The sequence below is a fragment of the Limulus polyphemus genome, unplaced genomic scaffold, assembly GCF_000517525.1.
Source record: "Limulus polyphemus unplaced genomic scaffold, Limulus_polyphemus-2.1.2 Scaffold3562, whole genome shotgun sequence".
Classification (NCBI taxonomy): domain Eukaryota; kingdom Metazoa; phylum Arthropoda; class Merostomata; order Xiphosura; family Limulidae; genus Limulus; species Limulus polyphemus.
This window is the reverse complement of record NW_013669172.1, coordinates 8,419-21,559: the sequence shown is the minus strand read 5'-3', so window position 1 is coordinate 21,559 and position 13,141 is coordinate 8,419. Positions and strand designations below refer to the sequence as shown.

At 35.2% G+C, this 13,141-nt stretch overlaps 1 protein-coding gene across 1 annotated transcript in view; it reads left to right on the top strand.

The window, feature by feature from the left end:
• LOC106469591 (homeobox protein B-H1-like) overlaps nucleotides 1-7,763 on the top strand; it is a 16,586-nt gene extending 8,823 nt beyond the window's left edge. Inside the window, exons 2-3 of the mRNA XM_013930094.2 lie at nucleotides 4,234-4,459; nucleotides 6,108-7,763. Of these exons, the coding sequence (XP_013785548.1) occupies nucleotides 4,234-4,459; nucleotides 6,108-6,474 (593 nt within the window). The 3' untranslated portion in view covers nucleotides 6,475-7,763. The remainder of the gene's footprint in view (nucleotides 1-4,233; nucleotides 4,460-6,107) is intronic.
• Nucleotides 7,764-13,141: the final 5,378 nt, after the last annotated feature.

Here is a 13,141-nt window from a genome sequence, read left to right as displayed (position 1 = left end):
ATCTCGTTTTCTTCTCTTCCTCGAGTCAGTAAAAACGAGAAGGTCAGCGTAAGGCAGATTACCTGTGAGATTTTGGGAGGGAGGAACTCGCGGTGAATGAATCTCCATGGTTACCCAGATCGTCGACACTTCATTAAAAGATAATAGTCACTATCGAACCATTATCATGTTTGCTGGTCGTCCGAACGTGAACAAGCTATCTGCAATGGCAACTGTTAACACTAGAAGAAAAAAAAAGAGAGAGAGCAACTTGAATCGGCTATTATAAATCGTTCACAAAACATCTGCCTATGATAAAGTCTTTATTTAATACAATTAAGCCGATGTGACTGTAGGTTAGATATCGTTTGATTAAACAGGCTATTACTGAAAAGTTGTTGGTAATAGCTTACTTGCGATTTTTGAGAAAGGGTCTGTTATGTAATCGTGTTGACGCCATTATTATTTTTACGTGCTGACTACTTTGTTTATTATAGGTTGAAGTGTTTTTGCGTTTGTCAATGGTGTTGTTAAACAAATATGTTGTAACGGCGTATTTAATATACATGTTGAACTAAATAATCTTGAGTATAATGTTAAATGTATAGGTTATGTTCCGTTTTTTTGTTTTTGTTTTAATCAGGCTGTACTGTTTTTTAAACGCAAAATATTCGGCAATTAGACATATTTCAAAGTGAGTTAACCCTAATAGATCTACCTATATGGACTCCATCTGGTTTTTAAACACGTCTTTCGAAAGTATCTATGTTCCAAACTGCTTGCTGGTCCATGACTCTTTTGTTTACAGGGCTCCCAGTAACATACGAGTCACACTGTAAGCTGTTCAACAAACATGCAACCAATATTGCAATCCCACGTTTTTTGTTTGTTTGCCAGCAAGTGCTGTAAAACTAACGAATATAATGCAAAAGTGAACGATATCTAAACCGTTGGACAATATAAGGGTTAATAATGCTTCTATAAATTTGGAGGACTGTTAGTCATGCGTTATCCGTAGTTTACAGACACGTACAATGTGTTGTACCCGTGGACGAACTTGAATCTGAAATCTGAAAGTCAGGAGTTGCTCATAATGTTTGATTCTGATAACTTAGTTTATAGTGGCAGGTTTTGACTATAGTTGCGTTTTCATATAAATTCGTTAAAAAATTAAAAGTTATTTTAATAATTCTAAGCCGTTTTAAAAACAAACACTATATATATACGTATAGGTTCAACATTTACTTGAACGTGTGTCATGTGTATTTTAAGGTTTTAATCATGAGTACTTATGTTAAACTATTTATTAACATGACGTATAAACGTGTTTATGAAGTTGCTGAGTTGTCCGCAAGGTGTTGAACGACGATGCCTAAGTGATTGGACGAAACTAAATGATTGAAGAATGACGGTATGGTAATTTTATGACTATTCGTTATTATGAACATTATGTTTGAGATATCCACTTCAAAATACGTTAAGAGCAAAACACGAGTATAGAGAACATATTAAAATATCGCAAGCTTGTAACTTAGCACAGATATGCTGTGTGCGCTAGATCAGAATTTCTATGTAAAGTTTTGACTATGTATATATATATATATATAAACACACACGAACATTTATATGGATATAGTTCTTAAAAAGCTATTAGCCACTGTAAAAAAAACACACTCATTATAAGCAATTACTATAAAGATATATACTCCTTCAAATTTGATATTAATTACAGTGAAAACTTTGAGCCAGGTTAAAGTGTCCTGTTCGCATTGTCAGCTAACACAAGTAGCAGAGAGTAGTGGAAGACACCATCAGGCCTGAGTACTGGAAGACACCATCAGGCCTAATTGAAGACTTCCTCTTCAATAATTGCATTTCATACTCGTAACACACTGTAATTTGCCGGGAAGTCACGGGGTCACCGGGAGGTCATTCCGTGAGCCATGAGAAAGCTTCTGGCGACGATGTCCTTGTTTTGTGTTTGAGGTTCGCAGACTGACCTTTTATAAAACGTCAGTTGTTCTTCGGGTTAGGAGTGGAGATGGGGGGATCATTTCACTTACCACCTAAGGAAGGTTTGAGTCGTTTATCTCTAAATGCGTTGACAAGGAAATGACGTAACGTGCTGCTGTCCAGCGTTGACAAGAAACTGGTGTAAGGTGCTGTTGTGCAGATGATCTAGAATCTTCAGGCTTCAGAAACGTGTATTAAACCATTTTCAATAGATAAATATGATCCAAATATCTTAAAATCTTGCAAAAAAAGATAGAGAAATGTACTAAGTGTCATGACGAGATTAACTCTTAACATACAGAGGTCGTTGCGAGAATAAAGCTCATAGTCGTTGTGGAGATGGATGTGTCTTATACTCTTTGGTTAGCTAACTTGTTGTCAAATGTGTAATGGAACTCAAACATGCTACATTGTACTCATGATGTCCTTCAGCTAGATCTTATGTGACTGACACTCGTTAATTATGTTATATTCGCACCAATTAGCAGCGCGAATTTATTCACGCTAATCGTTTAGTAGTAATGAAAGAAGCAATGACAATATTTCACACATACCAATCAGTAGCGCGATTTTATTCACACTAAGCGTTAAGTAGTAATGACAGAAATAATAACAGTATTTCACACATATCAATCAGCATCGCGATTTTATTCACATTAAGCGTTAAGTAAAAGTGAAAGAAACAACGACAGTATTTTTTTCACGGATATCAACCAGCAGCGTGATTATTCAGGCTAATCGTTAAGTAGTTATAAAATAAGCAATGACAATATTTCACACATACTAATCAGCAGCGTGAATTTATTCACACTGATCGTTAAGTAATAACAAAAGAGACAATGACAGTAGTTTTTATTGCGGACCTAGCGATTATCCAGTGTTAGACTTAACTGATAGTTTTTCGATAATTTATAAGACGGCAAAACAATAGAGAGTTTTAACGTGTGTATCATGTTGGCTAAAAGATTGTAGATTTCAGGCGAAAGTAAAGAAGCCACAGAATTATACCCAGAATTGGGCATGAGCTTTAAATTATTTATGCATCAATTTGCATGCGGGTCCGTTGTTACAAGGTCCCTATATAACAACGTATACGAGTCACAGATCAAATTTAAACAACAACAACAAGAAAAAATCCCACCAGTATAGCTACGAATCCCATTAATCACTGCTTATTTCACATAGAAAATTAATGATTTCATTAGACTGTTTTTCATCAGTTCTTTGCGCTGAACGCTGTATCTGGCAGAAACGTAACATTACTCAATATGATGCAATACGTGGACACCAACCGGTAGTGAACGGTGTGAAAACCAGTCGGTAATTTGAAGGTTATGTAGGTGCACTGCGTTTTGTAGTCTGTAAGTTGTTGTTCGGCACCAGGTTATTAATTAGTTTTTAACGGTGAGTAATAGTTACGTGAACTGTTTAATTTTTGTTTTGTGTTGTTTTGTTTGTAGTTAAGCATAAAGCTACATAATGGGCTATCTGTGCTCTGCCCACCAGGGGTATCGAAACTCGGTTTCTAGTGCTGTAAGTCCGCAGTGGGCGAACTGTTTAACAAATACTTTGAAACGGCAGCGTGAACTTATATAAATAACAACTAAACACTTGTTTTGGAAAGCAATAAATTTAAGTTTAAAATTTTTGTAAAATAATCAAATGCTGCTTTTCAATTTAAATCTTTTAAGTTTATGTTTCTTTAAATTTAAAAACAAATCTGTTTACAAAATACATTATCTTATTACTAGCCCTTAAATTCAAAATTTAATTAAAAAGAATCTTTAAATGAACATCAGAATTGAAATATTTTAACATTAAAACTTATAATGAAAAACTGCATATTTTATATAAATGTTAAACTTAAATTTATTACTTTTCAAAACGTGTTTACCTGTTCCCTGTTGTTGTTTTATTTTTATACTGCAGAGTAGCCTGTGATGCTACGAAACCGGTTAGTAAGGAGGAGTGATGAATATAGAAAAGTTTGGTTAAAGGGATTAGAGGTTTCTTATGCATATTCATCTTAAAGTGAAACCACCTTGAATTAAAGTTTATATATAAACAATTCAATTATTCTCACGTCTATAAAGAATAAGCTATATGTGTGTGTATTATAGGTTTGGGAAGGTTATTAAGTTTAACCTGTGATACAAACGTGAATTTTTGTAACGAACAATAGACTCAAAACCTATAGAACGATTGCTTGAAGTGAATGGCTTTTTTTTTTTTTCCCATTAGAATCAGGCGGGGAAGGCCAGAACAACAGCAGGAACTCAGATTCACCTTGTGCCTTTAAGACTAAAAAGCAGAGAAAGGCCAGAACTGCTTTCACTGATCATCAGTTGCAAACTTTAGAAAAAAGCTTCGAACGACAGAAGTACCTAAGTGTTCAGGACCGCATGGAGCTAGCCTCAAAATTAAACCTAACTGATACACAAGTCAAGACTTGGTACCAAAACAGACGGTTAGTAATTCTTTTATGTGTTTTATTGTTGTTTTTGTGGCTCTTGCCCATCACGGGTATCGAAACCCGTTTTTAGCTTTATAAGTTTTCAGGCTTACCGTTGTGCTACTGGGGGGGGGGTGTCTAGAAGTACTATGCAATTATTAATCAGGCGTGTTACGTGTATACGAAAACAGAAGGCTTGTAATTAACTCAATGCATTATGTTATTATTTCTGCAAGTATACTGCACATCATTCCATCAGACAGGTTACGCCCCCTACTGGGAAGTAAAACACATTTTGCCGTACGATTGTATAACAGGAAATCCGACAGCTAAATCAGTGTAGCAGAACAGAATCGGGTGACGTATAACTTGTAAATACAGAGTGCAACTTCAGACTACACAGTACAGGCTAACGAGGTTGTCTGTAGAGACTGACTGGAACTCTGCATCGTTTCAGTTACGTTTCGGACCTCACTTTGAATACCTGGCTGATTCGATTATCCTACAACTTTATTCTTAATTACACATAAAATATTTATATGTATAACTTTATTTGCTTTACAATTTGACATGACTTCGCAAAGTTTGGCCTTTATGCGACCCCAGTAACTTATCTGTGAAAGTAAGTGAATACATTTGGTAACATGAGTACAGACGTTTATAAGCACGTGACAGTGATCTGCGACACCTGCTACAAGCTGAAAAATCTATATCCTTTCAACCTAATGATTGTTTTTGTTCTTCTTAGTGTAAAGATACACAATGGCTATCAAACCCCGGATTTTAGCGTTACATCAAACTAATGGAATTTGCATAAATAAGAGCTCTATCTAAACGTCACTTGTATAAAGTGTGTAATCAGAACAGCCATAAGGTAAAAATTCTAAGGTATACTTCACCCTAAAGACTAGCCTACTCTTACCGTATAACCAAAGATTCGTGGTTTGTGTCCGTTGACCCAAAACATGCTCTCTGCATTTTGGGGCCACGTGTACGCTATAAGAATGATGATTTGCTTGTTTTAGCGATAAGCTACACAATGGGCTATTTGTGATGTCTTCCCCGCTGAGATAGAACCCCGAACTGTAGCGTTGTAAGCCCTCAAATTTACCACTTAACAACCGGGTGACATATATTGACAGTCAATTTCCATTATTCGATCAATGAAGACCAGTCCAAGAGTTGGCGGTGGGTGACTAAGGCTACTTTCCTCCTGCAGCTTTGGACGAAATGTATTCTTCTATCCGGAATAAATTCCCCCATTTATGGTTTTGGATTTGTTTTTGTTTTTTATTCGATTAAAATTCGCAATAACTGTTCAATTAGACTCTTACGTTTTACTTTTTGAGGTTTCAACACCGATCGATGTTCTGTAGAAAGCCCAGCCAAAAATAACAAAGAAACAAATTTTCATATAGATAAGGTGATATTCCCCACATTGAACTGGTTTAGGTTAATTTGTTTCTCAATGTGACGTAAAAAACAAACAAAACATATAGGCAAGATTTTTGAAATGCATATGGGGCTTAGATGCGAATTTGAAATTCACACTTGTCTTGATTTAACGACGAAAGACTCTGCAAAGATTGGTTAAGCAGATTAGAAACCAGAGTGATTACGTTTAATAAGAAAATTACTGACGCTGTCTTTTGTGTGTTTCCAGAACCAAATGGAAGAGACAAACGGCTGTAGGGTTGGAGTTACTTGCTGAAGCTGGAAATTATGCAGCTGTCCAAAGAATGGTACAGACAACGCCATATTGGTTCTCTCATCTCACACCTTCCTCATCTCATCCGCCTTTAGACAGTCTCTCAAATCTAGATTTCTACTACAAGCACTCTGCTGCTGGGCTACTCAAACCTTTCCCCTTCAGGCTGTATCCCTCTTCAATGAGCTGGTTACCATTTCCTCCCGGTGGCGTTAATTCTCTATCTGCAACGTCCCGGAATACTTCCGAGGCAGCACGTGGCTCAATAGCGACGTCAAGCTCCTACACGTATTCTAAAGAACAGTCTTGGCCATCAATGTAGGTATAATTGGTGGACAAAATAACCGAGATAGGTGTGGGTTTGCTATAGTTGTCTACTAATGTGTTTGAATATCAGCAAAGAAATCCCATTCTATGAGTATTAATAAGTTATCATAAATTTGTTAATGTTAATTGAATCTTAAAAAAAAACGAACCTTTACCAGTTCTCTTGATTAGAGTTCTTTGGTTACTAGTGAAGGACAATCTAGATGGATAACATTATGACCATCAGAACATGAACTGTATGGGATCTTACAAGGTTTATGCTTTACTTTTTTTTAAGGCTAAAAAAATAAAAATGGCCTTCAAAGGTCTAACAACTGTGATATAGAATATACAGTATTAAATCCAAGAATTGGGTACACTTTCTAAAGGTTCCTGTTTTTGTGTTGTCTAACTATACTGCATTTGAAAAGAAGTAAATCTTGGTCTATGAAAAAAGTTAACAAAAGATCTGAAAGATGTAAAATCTGAGAAATGTATAAGAGCTCGAGGTGAAGTCTTTGGATAATCTATCGTTTAATATTTAATAGCTAAGGGTATAAGAAAACGTGCAAAATGTAATGCATTGAGAATTGTTTAAAGACTTTGTTTCTCAATGAAAACGCATATGATAATGATTTAGATGGTGATTTGCTCTAAACTGAAGAGTTCTAACATAACAGTGGCTTAAAACTTCAGTCATAATCTAAGGATTGAAAAAAGAGGATTCAGCCATATAGTTCAAGGACTGAAACCGGTTTAAAGATTCATAGAAAAGTGTTTAACAATTTTAATATAGATAAAAGAAATAAGGTGTTCAAATATTCATAGGTGGCTTGAAAGTTAAAGTTGACCATAGGTTCATATATAGCCCAAGATTTAAAATGTGGTCAAAGATTTAACTTTAGCATAAGGAGTAAAATATGGTGAAAGAGTCAGGTATAGCGTAAGATTTAAAAGAGGTCTAAACTTGAGCTTAAGTAAATAAAGGTGAAAGATTCGGAAATAACCACAAAGCTGTGGAAAATAATACATGTATAAGTGAAACTATTAAAATAAATGCAGTTCATGTTGATCGAATATACACTAGGATGTGTCACTTTAATTATGCCGTCCGTTTGCTGTTGTTGAATACATTCTTTATATATAGTAAGCCATGTATGCCGTTCCTTGGTCGACACATCACAAACCAACCAAAGTCGTCAAATTGAGTTTTGTCCAATTGTATTTTCTTTACGGTTTTGTATATATATAACAGGTGACGTGTTTCTTGTTGGTTCTTCAATTTAGGATGAAGAGCTTATATATCACGAGTGTATAATGTAGTTTTACATTTCATGGTTACCTATGTAAATAAAATTGACTGACACAACCAGTTTCATAATTGTTTGATCACAAGCTTGAACAGTTACTTACCTTCAGAAATGTTTCTTCTATTAGTGGTAACAAAACGTGTCTTAAATATATTGTTATGAAACAATAACCATATTATTTAATTCCATTAAAAGAAAAAAACAACTACAAAAATTATCGATGACTACGTAAGTCACAGAGAAAAAGATTATATATTTTTATACAAGATGAATATATATTATTCCCTATTTTTGACGTAACAAACAACAAAAACAACATGATTGACCTTGCATACTCAAGCACATCGCATGTATTTGTGCATATTATTTACGTGTTTTCGACCAGCAGGAAAACACCGGCAGATATTTCACACACCAGAGGACAGCACTGTTGCGCATGCTCATAATGGCTACGCAGGAAATAACTAAATGAATGTTACTGAATTGAATGCTTGTGGATCGTGAGTTTCAATAGGTCTATTACAGAGAGTTCCCACCGTCCATAAAACACAACATTGGTATCGTCAGTTCCAGCAGGTTAATCAGTTTACTACGTGTGACTTTTTCAAACCGGATGGATGAATATACGTATTATCTGCAAGTCGTGTTCTACAAGAAATTCAGGGTTCACCAGATCAAGTAGTATAGACATTATATATGATTCGAGAAAGAAATTAAGAGATAATTTTCGAAACGGTGTTTCTGGTTCTGAATTCAAATATCTATTCAATATCATGATATTCATTCTTCAGTTTTGTACCATCTCCGTTAGGGAAGTCGACCGTAATGGACCACCAGCACTGTCTGTCTTGAGCATTGTTTGTGCAGTCTGGTATCTTAAGGCCAGTCCACTGTTTGATATTATCCTCCCATTTCGTTCTTTGTTGTCCTTCGACTCTCTTTTCTTCCACTTTCATAAATTTTTATATCTTATGTATTTCTCTGTTTCAAAATCATACTAGTTTACTTTGCTTTATGGTGTCCATGATTTCTTTTTATACGTTTAGTTTTTTAAATATCTTCATTTGTTTTTCTGTCTGTCCGTGATATTTTTCTGAGTGTTCCAAATATCCACATTTCAAACGCTTCCGGCCTTTTCTCTGTAATTTTATTGATTGTCCAAGTCTCTGGACCATACAACAACGGTGATCGTGTGTAGCACTTGGTAGTTTAAAACCACGCAAACCTGTTTTATATAGTAGCATGAAACCGTGATCACTGTGTATTCGTATTTATTTGGAAATTACGCAGTTTGTACCGTCTACTCCTTTCATCGAGTGTAGCGTCTCATAGTTTAATCTCGTTCACAGAAACACTTAACGGGTGACATTTCTACGTCCCTTTTTACCCAAAAATGAAATGATTAGTTGTCTCTCAAAGGTAAATGTGCTTCTTAATATTTCCTTTAGGGATCCATTGTTGTTTACTGCAGAAAAAAAAATAACTGAAATTTTCCTCCCCCTTTGAAATTTCACCTGCTGTAATTGGACGAAGTGAAAAGGGTTCGAAATTAGGTTGGGATGAAGTCATATTTTACACTTTAAGTAGATTTATTATAAAAGTCCTGGGCATTTCCCGCCATTGATTTATTAATTGCGAAATCCACGAGTTCTAGAACAAACGACACTAAAAGCACTGTTTATCTCATAATGCGTGTTTTAACGTAAAACATAAATAAGCAGTTTAAATTATCTCGTTGTTATATATTTCAACAATATGACTCGATCCCTATACCTCACTCACCATAAAGTCAAACTAACTTGAGTAATCCCAAACCACATTTTATAGTCACGCCACTCTACATAACCCCAGGTCATAATTTATTGTCATGCCACTCTATCTAACCCCAAGTATTATTATATAGTCATACCCCTATATGACCCCAAGTGTTATTATATACTCATGCCGCTCTATCGACCCCAAGCCATATTATATAGTCATGCCCCTCTACTTTATTCCAAGTCATATTGTAAAGTCATGACACTCTACCTGATCCCAGGTCATATTATATAATCATGCCACTCTACCTGATCGCTAGTATTATTATAATAATATAGTCATGCCACTGTATCTGATCGCAAGTATTATTATAGAGTCATGCCACTCTATCTGACCCCAGGTCATATGATATAGTCATGCCACTCTATCTGATCACAGGTCATATTACATAGTCATGCCACTCTATCTTTTGCAAGTATTATTATATAGTCATGCCACTGTATCTGACCCCAGGTCATATTATATAGTCATGCCACTCTATCTGATCACAGGTCATATTACATAGTCATGCCACTCTATCTGTTGCAAGTATTATTATATAGTCTTGCCACTCTATCTGAGCCCAAGTCATATTGTATATTCAAACAATTTTACTTGACCCCAAGTGCTATTATATAATCATACCACTCTACATGACCCAAGTACTATAGATTCATCTTGCTCTATATTCAAGTTGGTCCACCTGACCCCAAGCCATACTGTATACATTAAAAAATATTCCGCATTTCAAGTTCAAGAGGATAAGATGGTATCTTTTAATATTATTGAAGTTAGGCTTACGTGACTGACAACTCTATGTAATTCCAGTATCTAGTGGACAACGGCAATGTCACAAAACAGTGGAGATTACTGACCACGAGTTTAAGAATCCTTTTCTATCACTGAGGACGTTATCACAATGCCCTGTGGCGGAAAAAAGGAAATATTTCCGTGAGAAAAGTCAAAATGTCAAATCAGTGGACAGACAAGAAGATTATTTGACAACCAAGCCATTAGAGATCGGTAGAGCAAGAAAATGAGCTATAAAAAAACTGTGCTGTTAAATCAAAAACAAATGAACAGAGTAGCGGTACACTCAAATAAAGGGCCTGGACAATTCCTTTATCTTAGCGCGGCGGTAAAGAGCGTGAAATTGACACGAATTCTTGGATCTCAGAGAGAGTATTTTCATGTTCACGTTCACATAAAGACGCAAGTTGTCCGGTCACTTGCGCGTGCATGTCAGGGAAACTAGCAGCCATGGATAAATTATTTGTTCCGCCTGCTTCTGACCTCTGTAAGAACAAAAGTTGTTGTAAAATAATTATAGTTTGTTTTAAATGTCGACAAAATACATTTCTGTTTTAAAACAGAATCAGATCGAAGAATAAACCTAGTCGAAGAAATAAATAGACAATAAAGTTGCACGTGCCTAAAAAAATTACCATATGCCAGTATTGAATGATTGAAATGAAATTGTTTCATTTATAACAGTATCACGAACCACGATAGTGATTCATAATAGAGATCGTCTTGATACACTAACCATTACGTCACACCTAGTTTTTATTCTAATCCAGATGTTATAATATCTTTCTCTTTACCAAAAGAAATGCAGAAAATATATGTTGTAAGTTTTCACGTGTTTTAATACAATCAAGTGCGTTTGGATTTATTATGAACCACGATAGTGGTTCATAATAGGAGTCACCCAGGAATTTCACAAAAATTCTAATAGAACATATGGGCAAAAACCATCTTAACAAGCAGATTTGTTCTTGAAACAACACTCAAGACCTTCTAGCTCAATAGCTGACACTGCTAAAATATTGATAATAGCAAAAAAGTTGATTTTCCGATTGTTAGACAAAATTCAAAATTCATCCATTTGTTCTTCATAATATTCTTGTTTGCCAAGCCTACAGACAAAAAAAAACGGCTATGAATATTTTATTTAAACTTCCTGCACAGATCATAGGACTATTTTTATGTTGAATATGGAAAAAGAGAAAGAAACGAGACATTTTATCTGTTTTTTCATCGGTACTGGTCAAGTTTCTCTTTGTAGTCTTTCAAGCATCGAAGCCTACAACAAAAACGACTAGGTATAGAGCGCCAAAGTCTATGCACAGCTACTAAACAAACTCCTGCGAATGTTGTAGGGATATTTTTAAGTTGATTCTTGAAAGTCGAAATTTCCATCCTCTAAAATTTTCAAAGTTCTTCTTCTATACCAACATAAACTCTTCGAAGCCATTTAAGCATTGTTATACTAGCCTGAAATGCTCCGTCTTATACAAGTCGGAAACGCTTTCTTTTATTAGGATAAACAATGTGTATATTTATAAAAGTGTCTTCAGCCTTATTATTATTGATTATAGTTTTAGAAGCCGCTACAGAAAAAAAACGGCTACGAATGTTTTACTGAAACCTAGGCAAAATTAATGAATGTAGTATTCAGTATGACATAAGGTAGATTTAAAATTAATTCAAGCACCTTCATTTTTTCGCCATGAAGAATTTCTCTAAGTCCTTCACTTTCCGCCATTGAAAAAATCCGGTGTTTTATTAAAGCGCATTAATTGGAAAATAATTTGTGCAACTCGTAGCACATTCATTAGAAACTGACACGTTGAGGATTTAGCTTTTCCTTAGGTCCCTGTTGCACTTTGTCTCTACGTGGTTTTCTGAGACTATTTCAGTGAGTTTCTAACAGTAGACGATTGCCATAGTAGATTTATCTACTCTTGTAAGTGATGATTTATTCTACTGTTTTTCGTACTTCGCTGAATTTGTATTTTAGTATTATCATTCATATAATTTTCTTTCACTAGACTACAGCAAAATCGAATGGGTATTTTGCACCAAAACCTAGACTGATATACTATATGAAACGCTGGGAAGGTCCATGACCCATTTAAAAAGTCGGTTATTTTCTTTCAAAGTTGATTTACGTGGCTATAAATACATAATATATAAAATTGATAAGTACTGTAGACATGGAGCCAAAATAAGGATTTGTAGCTTGAAAAAATAATGTATACAATGTTTCCAGCCTAGTTTGTTTACTTTTTTCTTTAGAGTTTTGATTCAACTTGTTTCTGTACTTTTTTGACGATCCCTATTCCCCTTTTTAAATTAAAATTTCTTAATTAACTGGTATATATTGTTGCGTCATCGAGGTCACGTGACTGGTGTGGCGCCACCTATTTTCTAGAACTATCCTGTACCTTGGCGAATGCTCTAGTATTTACTAGATATAGGGTAGTCTGGTATATAAAAGAGGGTGACAACGTGACGGGACAATAGTGTGTGTGTAGGTAGTGAGTAATTGATCTGCAGTCAGAGAGTATTATTGAACACGTTCGTTGATATAGCGTTTGTTATAGAGCGATTGTTGAAATCAAGTGTATCGTGAAGTTATATTCGGAAAGAATAAACCAGTTTTATTAAGTAAGGACTTGTGTCGCTAAAGATTCGTCGGAACGAAGTTACGGAAAGTTAATTAACAAACGGAGACGTAACAATATATTACTATGCTGAATAACGCTGCATTAGTAATAGCTGCATTTGTAC